This window comes from Zingiber officinale, chromosome 4A (genome assembly GCF_018446385.1).
Source record: "Zingiber officinale cultivar Zhangliang chromosome 4A, Zo_v1.1, whole genome shotgun sequence".
Taxonomy (NCBI): domain Eukaryota; kingdom Viridiplantae; phylum Streptophyta; class Magnoliopsida; order Zingiberales; family Zingiberaceae; genus Zingiber; species Zingiber officinale.
The window spans coordinates 46,994,742-47,009,893 of NC_055992.1; the positions used below are offsets into that span (position 1 = coordinate 46,994,742).

The window sequence follows — 15,152 nt, forward strand, 5'->3', positions numbered from 1 at the left end:
GGTGATCCAGTCAAAGATGACGCAACCAAGTCCAAAATCCAAGTCCAAAGTTATTTTCTATGGCTACAACAAAAAGGGGCATATCAAGGTAAATTGTCCAAACCAGAGGGAAACAAAGAAGCAATGGAAAAAGAAGGTGCTATAAGCAACGTGGGATGAGTTGTTATCAGAAGACTCCAATGAAGATCTCAGATAGACAAGCCTCCTCGCACTTTCAACCCGAGAACAAGTCGTCGAGTCCGAATTTGAGATAGAATCAGAACCTGAGTCCAAGTGAAGCCATGGATCCGTATCCGATTTAAAAGGTTCCCAATCCATTGTATGAATTTCCTTAATTAGATCTCATAACCTGATCTCGTACTTGACTAAAAAACTGGTGAAATCAAACCTCTAGGTCAAGTTACTCCAAGAGGTGGATAAAATTTGTTGGATGAAGTTTCAATGAGAGCAACCATGTCAGCCCTATGGGTGCACCCGGGGAGGAGTCTAGACTCCCGTATGGGTCTATAAAAGGAGGTGACTAACACCTTCAACACATCAATTCCAAGAAGTTTCTCTCTTGTGTGCTACTTAGAAAATTATTCTACAATGCCAAAATACTTATCCGATGACTGAAAGCTTGCAACTTCAATTCTATAGTTGTTGGTAAAGTTTTGATTATAGCATTTAATTATTATACTTGTACTTATTTAAAATCGTTAGTGAATTTTCTAACAAAAGCGATCCTCGATTGAGGGCCTTGGAGTAGATGTCGTCATAAGATCTAAACCAAGTAAAAGAAAAGTGTTTGCAATTTCTCTTTCTTTACTTTATTTTTCACTGTGTTTACTCTCAATTGATTGACAAAAAAAGTGAAAAAGCTATGAGTGCTATGTTGGATCGAGAAGTGCTAGAGGGGAGTGAATAGCGCTCGTGGTTTTCACTCATTTCGTAATCATAAAACAATCGAGAAGTAGCAGTGGAAGAAGAACAATACACAAAAGACACCAAGATATTTACTTGGTTCGGAGCCTAGGGCGACTCCTACTCCAAGGCCCGCGATCGTTGATCGCTTTCTGTGGGCAACAACTATATCGCGCAAATTCAATTACAAAGGTATTACAGTAGTGCAATAACAATAACAGAGTTATACCGACGACAGAATCAAAGTCTCGAAGCTTCGGATCGTCGGGGACTTGCAACAGCACTTTAGGGTGTCTTTTGGAGCAGCATGTTGTAGTAGAGATCTCTAGAATTTGTTGATCAATGGTGCAGCTCGAAACCCCCTTTTAAACAGTGCTCAAGGCACCTTAAAGCCCATCCAAGGCGCCTTAAACTAGCCGAGTCAGCCGCGTGGATCACATCGAGCCAGGTCGCACCTTATCTGCTTCAAGGTGCCTTCATTGCTCTCCAAGGTGCCTTCAGCCACCAGTCCAAGGCGCCTTGAGCTTCCTCCAAGGCACCTCCAAGCTTGCTTCGCAGCCAGCTCCAGCTTTGCACCCGAGGCGCCTCCAAGCTCGATGGAGGCGCCTCGGACACTGTTCATCTAAGGCTATGTTGTGCTCCTTTGGTCCTGCAAAAAGTGTTAGTCTCAAACACATACCCTGCAAAATCAAAGTTAGCACAAAACAACAATATAGATATGATAATAGAATATGATGATAGTCTCCGGACTGTCCGGGTCTGACATCAGATTTCCAACCGGAAACCCTAGGTCGACACGACGCCTACTGTTCCCTCTACGGGGAACGCGTCCTCACCTACTCTACTCAGGAGATTTACCTATTGCCAGTGTGATCCTCCAGATCGACTGGACTTTTGCTCAGCGTTCGAAGCTTCCGGACTTTCTGCTAGACTTCCGCTTCCTGGCTGGTCCAGTCTTTCACCTGGTTCGCGACACCAAGACTTTCCACCTAGGGTTACCCCCCTAGGACTTTTGCCTGAAGCTCTCGACCCGCCAAGGCTTTCCGCATAGGGTTACCACCCCCTATGACCTAGGGTTACCACCCCCTAGGGTTTTCCACCTGCCTAACCACAGTGAGGACTTTTGCCTAAGTACACTTAGGACTTTTCTGCAAGCTCATTCAAAACGTTAGATAACAATTAAACTTAACTTTGAATCCCTTTTCCATTATCAAAACTTGAGTTCGATCGTCGGATGTTTCCCGCACCAACATGTTATTCACCCCCCTTCTAACGCTTTCAATCTCACAATAAGTATAAATAAAATACTAAAACCCCTTTCTACACTGATGCAATATAGGATAATTTAGATCGTCTCTCAAGGAATATAGCTGATGAATTCTAATCATAGGATTGCATTTTTTTTGTGACTGGTCTTGGGGTTGGGTTTTAAGTTGTTAATTCTAAAAGAACAATGAAAGACCCTAATCTAACCTAAACTATGATCACATCAAATTAAATAGATAAAAAGCATTTAATGAAAATTAAGCAATCAATGAAATCTAACATCTACTTATATTGAATAGAGAATTAAGGAAACTAAGCTATAAATGCAATCAACTCATGCAATTAAAAGAACAAACAATATTTCGTAATCTAATCTATTGTTGTAAACAAATCAAACATGAATAGTGGCACCAAGCTCAATGAAATGTGAATCAATAAAAACTAAACCCAACTCAAATTCTAGCTCAATTTTATAAAGGACTTAAACCACAAATTCTTTCAACAATCAAACAAATGGAAATGAAATTACATACAATGAAGGCATCTAAGGATTAGAATGATGCTTAGAGATCAAGTTAGGGCATTCTCTAACTTGTATCATCTTTAACTAGATGTGAAGAGGAGTAGAGGAGATTTACTACAATTTGATGTGTAGAGGATGTGTGTCAGAGATGGAATTAATGAGGAAGGAGAAGGCTACAATTGTGAGAAATGCCAGAAATGAAAGGAAAATCCTCTTCTCTTGTGGTGGATGATGGTGGAAGATGATCAGCGCTTGACTGAAGATGGTGTCTCCAAATGGGATGGAATATGCATCATAGGAGTTGGATGGAGTGGGTAGGAAAGGGAAAACCCTTAACTTCTAACGGTGGGTGGAGCTCCAATGGGCGAGGTGGTGAAGATGATTGGGATCATCCCTCCTCCACTCTTGTACGTGTCTCCTCTGTAGAAAATTGATGATCTCAAATCTCTACTATTGCTTCTCATTTTTGAATCCCATTGTATCTGAACAGACAACTGAGATTCTTCTAGATCTAATCCAAGGGTGGGATTCGATCTAGATCTTATCCAAAGGCTCAGATCTAGATCAACAGTGATGATCTACTTCCTTTTTGACTTGGATGACCCATATCTTGTTGGATAGCTCAGATATTCTCAAATCTTGAATGAATGGTCCAGATTAATTTAGAACTTTATCTCCTCATTTAAACTTAGATTTTAGCTCAATTTAGTCTAATCTAACCTAGTCCATGACCCTTTAATCATCTACAAATATCATATTCAAATATTAGAATCGAATACCACAATCATGAGATAAATTGTATTAAAGTCCAAGAATGAATTTAATTCATGAAATGTGATATAAATATAAAATTAACACATGAAAAGATAAAAAAAATATGCATATATGAGTCAAAATATTGTATCAAAATGGTGTTTATCAAATCCTCTACACTTATTCTCGCATGTCCCGAGCAAGCAAACAAACTTAAAAAAAAACTAAAAATCATCTCACACATAATTTCCTATCAATACCTAGAAGATAGTATTAAAAATTAAGTGAGACAATCAATAAATGTGGTGATTTTAATCCATTTGAATAATTATGAAATATTCAATCTCACGAGGTTAATGCACCTATTCTAACTCTCACACTTAAATATTGAAATGGAGATCACTCAATGTCACTCACAAGACCTCATTACCATAGGCTCGCTTATTTTATAATTCTCCATCACCATAAATACATAGCATGTATGAATCAAACAGGCTTATTAAGCATTGAAATAGAGTTAGGGCTGTAAATGAATCAAGTGTTCGTGAACAAGCTTTGTGTTCGGCTTGGTAAGAGCTTATTTATGTTCGTTCAATATACATAGGATTAATTAAACAAACAAGCTTGAATAACTTGTTAAGCTAAACAAACAAGCTTGAACACATATTTGTTCAGCTGGTTGACGTTTGTGAACAACGTTCGTGAACAATGTTCGTGAACAACGTTCGTGAACAATGTTCATGAACCATATTTATTAATAAAACTCTTTTCAATATCCTAAATAAATAATTAAATAAAATAAAATAAATAAATAAATTTAAATTATCAATCTTAATAACCAATCAAACAATTAAAAGTTTCAAATAATCAAATAAGCTTGAATTGAGAGCTAGATAACATCTAAACGAACCAAACTCAAGCCAAGCTCAAGCCAAGCTCAAGCCAAGCTCGAACCAAGCTCAAGCCAAGCTTGAATTGAGAGCTTGATAACATCTAAATGAACCAAGCTCAAGCCAAGCTTCAAACAAACTCAAGCTCATAAAAAATAAACCAAGCCAAGCTTGAACACTCATTTCAAAAGCTTGGTTCATTTTAAGCTCGGCTCGGCTCGGTTATCTTATCAAACAAGCTTGAACACCCCAAAGCTCGACTCGGCTTGGCTTGTTTATAACCCTAAATAGAGTCACAAATAACTAAGTGAAGCAAGCACAATGACTAAAGGAAAAATATCAATAAAGAAATGAGAACATTGGAGGAATATACCTGAGTTGACCAATTATTGAACATAGATGAATGCCTACACATTAACTTCAACATGACTAGGGATTTCAACTTACTCTTCACAATTGTTGAGCAACTTCATTGAGTAAGAGATAATACTCTTCAATAATCTTTAATATGCTTGTTCTTGGATGCCCAAGTGCAAATTTCTTCCCTATTGTTTTGTCAACTCATTGAATATTCTGCAAAATTACTTGTTTCACAAAATTCAGGAACATTAAAATCTAGATAAGTTCTAAAAGTTACAACTTCCACACTATTTTTAATTCATGACATTTTCTCTCCAAAAAACTTCATCATCCTTTCATGAGGATAATCTTGTTAAATCTGATTTGTTTCACCCAACCATTAATGACTAACCCTTAACCATTTCAATTTCAATTTCAGAAGTTAAATTCTAGTTCTTACATCAGATTCAAACCATATTTAAAAATTCAAATTCCTGCAATTCAAACTTCAGATTTTAGAACCCAAGTCCAGAATTTTTGTGAATTAAGGAATAAGTTTTAGAATTGAGATACTAAGGTATCTTCAGTTTAAATCATATAAAATTCATCTTGGATGAGGGTATCATTTGGCACTGAATTGATAGGATAGTAATTTCACATTGGTATTGGTCAAAACAACATAAACTTTTGGCACAAACATGTTTTTTTTCTTCATTTGTTGATGTAGCTTCAAAATTCAAGAATCAGATTCTCAGGTTTAGTTGTGTCATTTTAGAAATTTAGAATTAGGATTCAAGGTCAATGGAGATACAAGAACCTCATAGAGGACTAAATCTGATTCTAAGAGAGCTCCTAATGTGTCATTCTCATCATTTTTCCTTCTCTTCAATTTTGCAACCCTTGGTTTTCCTTCGTTCTATTCTATTTTATTTTATTTATTTTCCTCTGTGCATACTAATCATAATGATCTTTGTAAATATTTCTGTTGGTGTAGAGAGCACCAGACGATCGAACTTGAGTTTTGATAATGGCAAAGGGTTCAAAAGTTAAGATATCTTATGATATAACAAGTATGACTGTAATACTCGTAAATTTCCTCTAATCCAAAAGAGCAAAAAGAAATAGAAGAGAAAATAAATAAAAATATATTCATAAATGGCTCGAGCTAGGATTTGAAGCCAAGACCTCTTACTTGAGTTTGGTTTAAGTAGCCATTAGGTGGTGGTAAAGCATCACATGAGCAATATGAAACAATTCATTATATATAGATTATATGTGGAGAGATGCTTCAACTTTCACTTGGTATAAAAGGGGATGGATGAGATCAAAACCTAATTTTCATTTCCTCTTCCTTTCCTCCCTAGCCGAATCCTCTCTTTTCTCTTTTGTGGTTTCGGCCAAGATCAAGAAACATAGGTTTTCAAGCTTCTAAGTTCTTCAAGGGGAGGATTTAACAAGAGAGTTTCGCAAGGATTGGTACGCGGGTGAAGGGCGACTCAGAGATTAAGGCATACGAGGGAGGATTGTCTTCCCTACACCTTATAATAGTAAGATATAGCGAAAGAATGTAAGTACCGCTCACCTATAGTATAAGTTACTTTGAAGATGCATTTTGTAATGTCTTTTATGCATGATTTAGAAGATACATGTTGAGATATGCTTTAGACATGTTAAGGAAGATGCATATCATGTTATGTTAGATGCCCTCTAGAGTTTTGGGGATTAAGAGCATGTGTAGGGAACCTTGAATTGCTTCCCATTTAGTTTGGGGCTAAGAAGCAGGTTCAAGTACCCTAAAGTGCTTCCCTATAAGTGTGAGGGGATTTAAGCGCACAAAAGGTGTTTGTTTAAATGACAAGCAAGTGCAAGAACAAGAAATCAATAGTTAAAAGAAAGTATTTTACTTTAAAAAGGCATGTACTGGACACAAGGTCCATGGGTGGGCTCCTAGATCGACCCTAGGCCCCTAGATCACCTAGTACTACCTTGATAGGTTCGGGATTAGCTACCTCGGATCTTATTAAGGATGCGTGCAAAGTGGTACAATGTCGGGCCCAAAGCAAGATAATTATTATTTTCACTAATTATGTACTATAATGTTTTCAAACTTCATGGTTTGTTTAGTGTAAGCTTCCCAAGTTGAAAATTTGAGTTATATTGTGTAGCATTAATGAACTCTATAATATGCCAAGAATCCTGTGTTCCTTACATTCCTAGCATGGTTTTTAAGTTGAAGGTTTGCATGATAAACTGGTTTAAAAATGCATGTCATGTACATATTTCCGAAATATGATTTTAGTGTGAGTTACTGTCAAGTGTATGCTTGTGTTTTCCTTCAACAGTTTTAAAAAGCATGTCTTCTTTTAATGTATCGTTTTGTGAGTAGATGGTACTTACTAAGTGTTCGCTTATAGATTTGCATTTCCTTGTACTGCAGATAAAGGTAAAAGAAAGCTTGAGTAAGAGGGGGCAGCAGGAGCAGTGCTTGGTGGGTGTGTGTGTCGGAACCGTGGAGGAAGATCCTGGAACTTGCTAGTGCAAGGAATATGTTAAACCTTGGTGTAGTGTATTTTCCTATCTTTTGGCTATGCATGAAACACACACTGTTAAGAATTGCTTAGGATGATTTACAGTTTGGTAGTAATTAGTGTGTCATAAATTCTTCCTCAAGAAAAGGGATAGAATGGTAGTCCCAGGAGGAGTACAAAGGGGAGAACAACTTCCTTTGTAGGGTTGGCCGTGGCCTCCACATGGCCCGTGACATGACCGTGTGGAGTCACATGGCTCCAAACCTCTCCCCTTCGACCCAAGTGACACGGCCGTGTGAATTCACACGGTCGTACCAGAGTGGGATGTGTGATCCCCACATGGCCGTGTAGAGTCACACGACCCCGAACTTCCTTCCCTCGGCCAAGTTGACACGACCGTGTGAATGTACACGGTCGTGCCATGCTCTCTCTCTCTGGAGGACCTACATGGACGTGTGGTATACACGGCCATGCCCAACCTAGCCTTTGGAAGGGGTTACACGATCGTGTGCTACACACGGTCATGCAAGCCTTAGCCTCTGGAAATGTCACACGGCCATGTGATACACACGGCCAGGTGGTGGGTCTTGCTTCAAAGGTGACACGACCGTGTGCCCTTTACATGGTCATGCCCTTTACTAGCAGGCAAGGCCTTACACGACCGTGTGTCATACACGGTCATGCCCAGACTCGGGCCCGGTAAGGTCACGCGACCGGTTATCACCACACGCCCACGACTAGCTCCTTCTCGGGTGAGGCTACACGGTTGGTCAGGGTCACACGACCCAAACCCTCTAGCAGCTTTAGACTTCATCTCAGCTCTGCATCGCTCCAAACCACGACTCAACAGTCGAAACAAGTTCAGAGTAGATCTTTGAACCGAGCAGTGTGCATATAACGAAGTCTTTAGAAGGTATGAAAAGTGTAACATCCATGTCTTAGATTAGGGCAATAAGTAGAGCAGACGTTACAATGATTGAGCTTGCAGGAAAGTCCTAAGTGTTCTTAGGTAAAAATTCTAGTGGATTCTAGGCAGGTAGAAAATCCTAGGGGAAGGTAACCCTAGGTTATAGAAAATCCTAGTTGCGCTTAGGCAACGAAGTCCTGGTCCTGGGGATTGGGCGAAGTCTTGGCGGGTTGAGAACGTTGGACGAAATTCTAGAGTTGAAGACTCTAAGTGAAAATCCTGGGGGTCGCAAACACCAGGTGGAAAACTGGACTGGTCGAAATCGGACGTTCAGCATGAAGTTTTGACATCTCGGGCGCTGAGCAAAAGTTCAGACGATAGGGAGGACCGGTCTGGGAAAAGGTAAACTCTCTTGAGATGAGTAGGTGAGGACACGCTTCCCAAAGAGGGAACAGTAGATCGGTCTGACCTAAAATTTTAGCGAAACTCAAAGTCAAGTCAGACAGTCTGGAGACTGTCAAAGTTACATTTTTATATTATTTACCTATTATTCTAACTCTATTTTGAAGGCAGATAACAGTTTTACACGTTCAGATTTTGCCTTGTTTGGTAGACCGAATGTCCGGATCAGTCGACTAAACCACAAAGCTAGAAGATTATATTTCAGGTCGTGATGAAGTGTAGATCAAGGGATCGATCAACAAACAGGGAGGTTCAGTCGATCGAACGGTAGATAAACTTTAAATAGGGTTGATCAGACCAGATAAGACAAGGAGTGTCGAGGGTTCAGTCGACTGAACGACAGTATTAGTAGATCGAACGAACTTATCTGGTGCAACAACATCTGAACGGGAAGCCAACAAATTTAGGCGAGTTTAGTAGACCGATCAAGGGTATCAGTTAACCAATCAACATCGAGTCAAACTTGATCCCAAGATCAGTGTATCTGGATCAGACTCAACTTAGCTATAAAAGAAGGCCTTGACCAACACTTCGACATAACATTCAGAACATCTATTGCTCTTGCGCACTGCTCCAAAGACAAGTCTACGAAGTTGTAATGCAACCCTGACGACCGAAAGCACACCTCTTCGAATTCTAAAGTTGTCGGTATAATTATTCATAGTACTTTAATTACATTATCATTGTACTTCATCTTTGTACTTGAATTTCTGAAACTATAGTAATTTTCCAACAAAAGCACTCTCAAGTGTGGGCCTTGAAGTATGAGTTGTCATAGACTCCAAACCAAATAAATCTTGGTATTTGTGATTGATTGTTATTTCTTTATTTCTGGTGTGCATTCTGTGTTTTATGAAAATGTGAAAACATCACGAGTGCTATTCACCCATCCCCCCCCCCCCCCCCCCCCCGGTCGTTCTTCTAGAACGTCTTGATCCAACAACTTCAATTCCACCTTCTTTCTTGAGATGCTTTAAGATAGCATTATTATTGTTCAGAGGCAGAAGTTTCTAATTTAAAACTACTGCAATCTCTGTAGATTCAGAAGTAGTTTTAAAAATCTAGGTTGAATAAATCATCAACTAATCCAAGGATTAGATTCAAATTCAGATTCAAACTTTTGTTTCATGTTCAACTGCAATTCAGATTCTTAAGCAACAACTCTTCAAATCAGAAATAATTTCATAATTCAAAAATAAAGATGATTTTAGAATTTTGGTTTTTTACAATTCTCAATTTCAGTGATCAGCCAGGTTTCTTCTCTCCTCCTTATGGCTTAACAAATTTATTCATTTTGCATAGGTGAAGAACCAAACAAGGTTTAGGAACTACAACCCCTTACACTCAATTTTATAATCATGCATTTTAGCACATAGGTTTCATAAATTAAAATTTTTATCAATGCATGTCAATTGACACTAAATAAATAAGAGGTTGAATTCTAATTGTTGTCATTTAGAAATCACAGCACAATTTGACACACAACATGTTGAAGTTGATATATTCATTCACAGCTTTTATTGACTAAATTTTGGTGCTTTTATTGACTAAATTTTGGTCCCTGTTTCATTGGTAAAGATCTTCCAAGATGTCTGACTTTCTTATATCACTCTTAAACTTGCATTGAACCCATTAAAGATGAGAGTTCAGATTTCCCAATGGGTGGAATGACTAACTTCATTTAACCAATTATTCCAGTAAGTTCAACTTGACAATTCCCAGAATTACAGCTCTGTACAATTCACCTCAACAATCCTGCACATAATGCAGTGGGAGGAACAGAAGCCAAAGAAGTTGATGAGATAAGATAACTCCTAAGCATTCACCATTTCTTTGTTCATCCAGTTCCCAATTGCATTCAGCTACAACTACAGCTGGAAATTTTATAATTCTAATTCAAGTGTACAAGCCTTTGAAATTCAGAACCTTAACACTCCAAATGCTGAATTGTTTGAGACTTAGAGAAAAGAAGAATACCACTTATCACTGAATAAACAAGAACTTCATTTAATTTTTTCACTAATCAAGGTTAACAAAAATTCTTATGTAAGTTTCATTCTTTTATTCCGATTTGTAATTAGGACTCTTCCTAATGCAACTTCTAAATTCCTTTGGTTTTTAACACTAACTTATCACTATCCATTTGCTTCCGAATTCTTGGAATGCTACTGATCCCGTTTGGAAGCTGAGTAGGATGAAGGCGGTCGCGGTGTCGCCGGTGTTGACGGAAAGTTGTCGGACCTCCTGGATGACCTGGCCACCCGTCGAAAGGCTCCCACGAGCGGATGACGATGGGGGTGACGAGACTGCTGATCCTGCGCACACTCAGACAAGTCCCCTCCATGTTAGAGGCCAAAAACTAGGGAAAAAAAATCCTTGGGTCAGGTCCTCCGACGCTCAAGTCAGGTACTTTTTTCCCAGAAGAAACAGAAAAAGTTCAAAAGGCAAAAAGTAAAAGACTGGTGAGAAAGGACGAGTGAGCGTACCTGCGTAAGGGACAAAGCATTTCTTTTTATACTGTCATGGGTGTTTCTGGAATCTGGCGGTGCCCGGGAATGTCGGATGTCAAGCTTTGTCTGGCGGTGAATGACACGTGGCATCTTCTTATAGGTTGCGGAAGAACCGAAGGGGCAATGAACCCCGACTGTTAGTATATTCCCTAACACTCTGATTATTCTCTGACAGGTGGTTACAATTCCCTTGTGTACTTGTCGTGTAGTGAATGGTCTTCTCAGTCCGTGATCGCTAAACTGGGTCTTTGCACTTGCTGACCCCGATCTGGTGTCGCCACCAGACCTGTACCTCTAACCTTATTCTATGCATCCCTTGCTGCAGATTCCCGACCAGCCCTTCCTCTTATTGCCCCACGTATCGCACCCTGTATGCCTTAGTTCGACTCTCTTTATCCCGCCTCCAAAGCTATATGTCTCTTTGACTCCATCTGACCTGACCTGTATGCCCCCATCCAACTCTGCTTATCCTGGTCCTGCCTCCGACCTGTACACTTTTGTCTCTGTATCTTGTGCTCTAAGCTTATCAGTCCTGCCCTGTATGCATCATTCTTCTTCCGCTTATCTTGAGTCTCAACCTGTATCCTTGGTAGGCACACTCCCGACTTGTATGCATCTGTCTGCTTCCGCTTATCTTGAGTCCCAACCTGTATCATTGGTGGGTACACTCCCGACCTGTACGCATTGATCTGCTTCCGCTTATCTTGAGTCCCGGCCTGTATCCTTGGTGGGCACACTCCCAAACTGTATGCATCGATCTACTTCTGCTTATCTTGAGTCTCGACCTGTATCATTGGTGGACACACTCCCGACCTGTATGCATCACAGATCCATTGACACATATGTCCAGTCCCGAGCCATCGTTCGAGATGCCCCTCGTGTCTAACCCGACCCCTCTTGTAACTGGGCCCCTTGCGCTACCCATAAACAGGCTCTTTGACTTCCACGTAGGTCCAACTTTTAAATCCCACATAGGCTTGACTTCTGGTCGTCACGTAATCTTGACTTCTGACCGCCACATAATCATGATTTCTGACTGCCACGTAATCGTGACTTCTGACCGCCACGTAATTGTGACTTCTGACCGCCATGTCTTACTGACCCCATAATCATGCACCGTATCACAAGCCTCCCCCTCAAGTCTAATCGAAGGAGGCTCAAGCCCGACTGACTAGACCCACGTTGCGTAGTTCCTTGACCTAGTCTTCACCCCCGACCTGGCCTTGGCATCTCTTTACTTGCGGGCCCAGCTTCTGAAATCCCCTTCGACATTCATTGTCTTCCGAAAAGATTGGCGGGATCTTATGGTGCGTTTTGACTCTTAGGTTTTTGATCATGTCCCTTTCTCATGAATGCTGCACATCTTCCCAAACGCCAATCCATGTTCCAAGGTAATCCCTTCCCCTTCTTCTCCCTTATAAGAGGGGAAGTGCGCCCTTTTACCTCTCAACTGTTTTCTTTCTTCACACTGTTCCCCTGGCATCTATGATGGAATCTGGTGACCCTTCTTTGCCTCAGCGGATTGTCCAGCTGACGGACTTATTGACTCGGAAGGATGAGGCCCTACTGGCGATGATTGAAAGCAGAGAATTTCAAGCTTCCCTTACTCGCGAAATGGAAGGACTCTGGTTGACGGCCAAATCATGAACTCGGGCCGAAGTAGCCCTCAAGCTTAATGCTCAATCAGACTTCTAAAGCCAGGTTCATTATATCATTTACCTTAAGATGAAGCATGAGGATGAGGTGACTCTCCTGAAAGAAGAAGGGCATATAAAGGATGAAACTATTGGCTAACTGAAAAACTCCCTTAAACTTGTAGAGGAGGAACTAGCCCAAGCAAGGGCTCATTTAGAAAGCAAGGGTCAGGCTTCTGGATCTGGTAGTAATGTAAACCCCTAAAAAATGTTAATCTTTTTAAAGAAATAAAACATGTTTCTTGGATTCCGTTCAGGGTGCAACCCCATGTCCTCTTGCTCTGGTATCATTGTGTTTCTATAAAACACCTGCGTTCCTCTAACATTTCTAGCAAAAATAATAAGGATAACCTGCTTACCCAGCCTTCCTCTTACCTCTCACTAGAAGATCAAAAGGCTTGAGCAGCTAAGACGCTTGAGAATATGCCTGCTAATTTTCATATTTAGCAGAAACAATGGAAATATGGCTTACTGACCGGTTAGGCACGAGAACATGGCTTGTTGTATTTTGCCCAGGCGAATGTAAATGGTACCGACCGGGAGAGTCATTGCACCGACCGGGAAGGTCGTCAGGCGTGAGAGCATAGCTCACTTATAACTCGCACTGGGGCGAGAGTCTGGGACAGCCGACCGGGAAGGTCGTTGGGCGTGAGAGCATAGCTCACTTATAACTCGCACTGGGGCGAGAGTCTGGGACAGCCAACCGGGAAGGTCATTGGGCATGAGAGCATAGCTCACTTATAACTCACACTGGGGCAAGAGTCTGAGACAGCCGACCGGGAAGGTCGTTGGGCGTGAGAGCATAGCTCACTTATAACTCGCACTGGGGTGAGAGTCTGGGACAACCGATCGGGAAGGTCGTTGGGCGTGAGAGCATAGCTCACTTATAACTCGCACTGGGGCGAGAGTCTGGGATAGCCGACCGGGAAGGTCATTGGAAATCCCGCTCGAGGAAAGATGCGGCCGACCTAGGGGTGAGCTCCCGACCGGGGATTGTTTGAAGGGAACACTTTATCCCCGCTCACTTATAACTCGCACTGGGGCAAGAGTCTGGGATAGCCGACCGGGAAGGTCGTTGGAAATCCCGCTTGAGGAAAGATGCAACCGTCCTGGGGGTGAACTCCCGACCGGGGATTGTTTGAAGGGAACACTTTGCCCCCGTCTGCAGTCAAGAAATATAAAGTATCATACGTAAGTGGCCATATAAAATATTAAAACATTACTCAGCATTCAGGAAAATGACGCAATGTAGCATTGCAACATTCGAATTCATCTCCCGCCATTTCCTTCACCACTCCCCGAGAAGATCACGTAGCAGACGCTTCCGTACGCATTCCTCCTTTCATGACTTCCTTATCACGTCTATCATTAATACACTTCCTAGGGTGGTGACACCTGTCCCACGTCTTTATTGCTTACGCCATATGACGCTGCCTGCTTAACCCCCTTTTGTACACGACTTCCCATAAGTGCATGTCATTCCTTGATCGGACGGTGTTTGGGTGCTTTACCCAAAAAGATACTCGGCTCCTCTTTCGATATTTCCCAGGAAAGCCCGCTTTATAAGCCCTAAAGGCAATTCGTCATCGTCGTCTTAGCACTTCGACTAACTTCACCTCCTCGTTGTTCCGCTACCCCTGGTGTCTTAACCATTTCCCTTCTCGACTCCCAACGCCTGGTGCTCTTCCTCCTCTCGTCTGATTTCCCCTTCAATATTCCTCATTTTGATAATGGCGGATGGTAAGACATCCTTTTTGTATTCTTATTATATTTTTGACCTAGACAACTATGACCTGTCCATGATCCAATCTAGCTTGCAACTTAGCCAAGATTATGAACTTCGACTCCCCACGCCCAACGAACATCCCGCATCTCCTCCTGAGTGGTTCATGACTGTTTTCAAGGACCAGCTCCTAGGAGGCCTTCGTTTTCCCCTACATCCCTTCATCTCCTCACTAAGTCAATACTTTGGTATCTGCCCCTCTCAATTTGCTCCCAATTTCTTCAGGGCTATATATGGCACCATCATTCTGTGTCACGTATACCAAATCCCATTAACTATCGAGCTATTTCATCATTTCTATTCCTTCAAACAATCTGAACCAGGGGTATTCATGGTCAAGCCAGACCTAGTTATAAATTCTTCTCCGACATGCCCTCTTCCAACAAAGGTTGGAAGACTCGTTTTTTCTTCATTAGATTATCTGAACCCCTGATCAGGTCAACCCAATAGCACTCTGATCTTCCTACCAATCTTCCTATGTATCAGCATCAATCCTCCTGCCACGCCGCTTCAAAAAAACTCAATGGCGTGAGCGTCCGATTGCCCATAATACTATTGGAAGGCTTTTTGTACTATTTTGGGCTCAACCCAGTT

At 41.3% G+C, this 15,152-nt stretch overlaps 1 protein-coding gene across 2 annotated transcripts in view; it reads left to right on the forward strand.

Annotated features, from left to right (window-relative positions):
* The window catches only part of LOC121969889, a 55,265-nt gene extending 47,912 nt beyond the window's left edge, over nt 1-7,353 (forward strand). The window contains exon 4 of one of the 2 annotated variants that reach the window (XM_042520189.1): nt 7,112-7,353. In XM_042520189.1, the coding sequence (XP_042376123.1) occupies nt 7,112-7,137 (26 nt within the window). In that variant the 3' untranslated portion in view covers nt 7,138-7,353. The remainder of the gene's footprint in view (nt 1-7,111) is intronic. The other variant, XM_042520192.1, reaches the window with a different exon arrangement.
* The last annotated feature ends 7,799 nt before the right edge of the window (nt 7,354-15,152 follow it).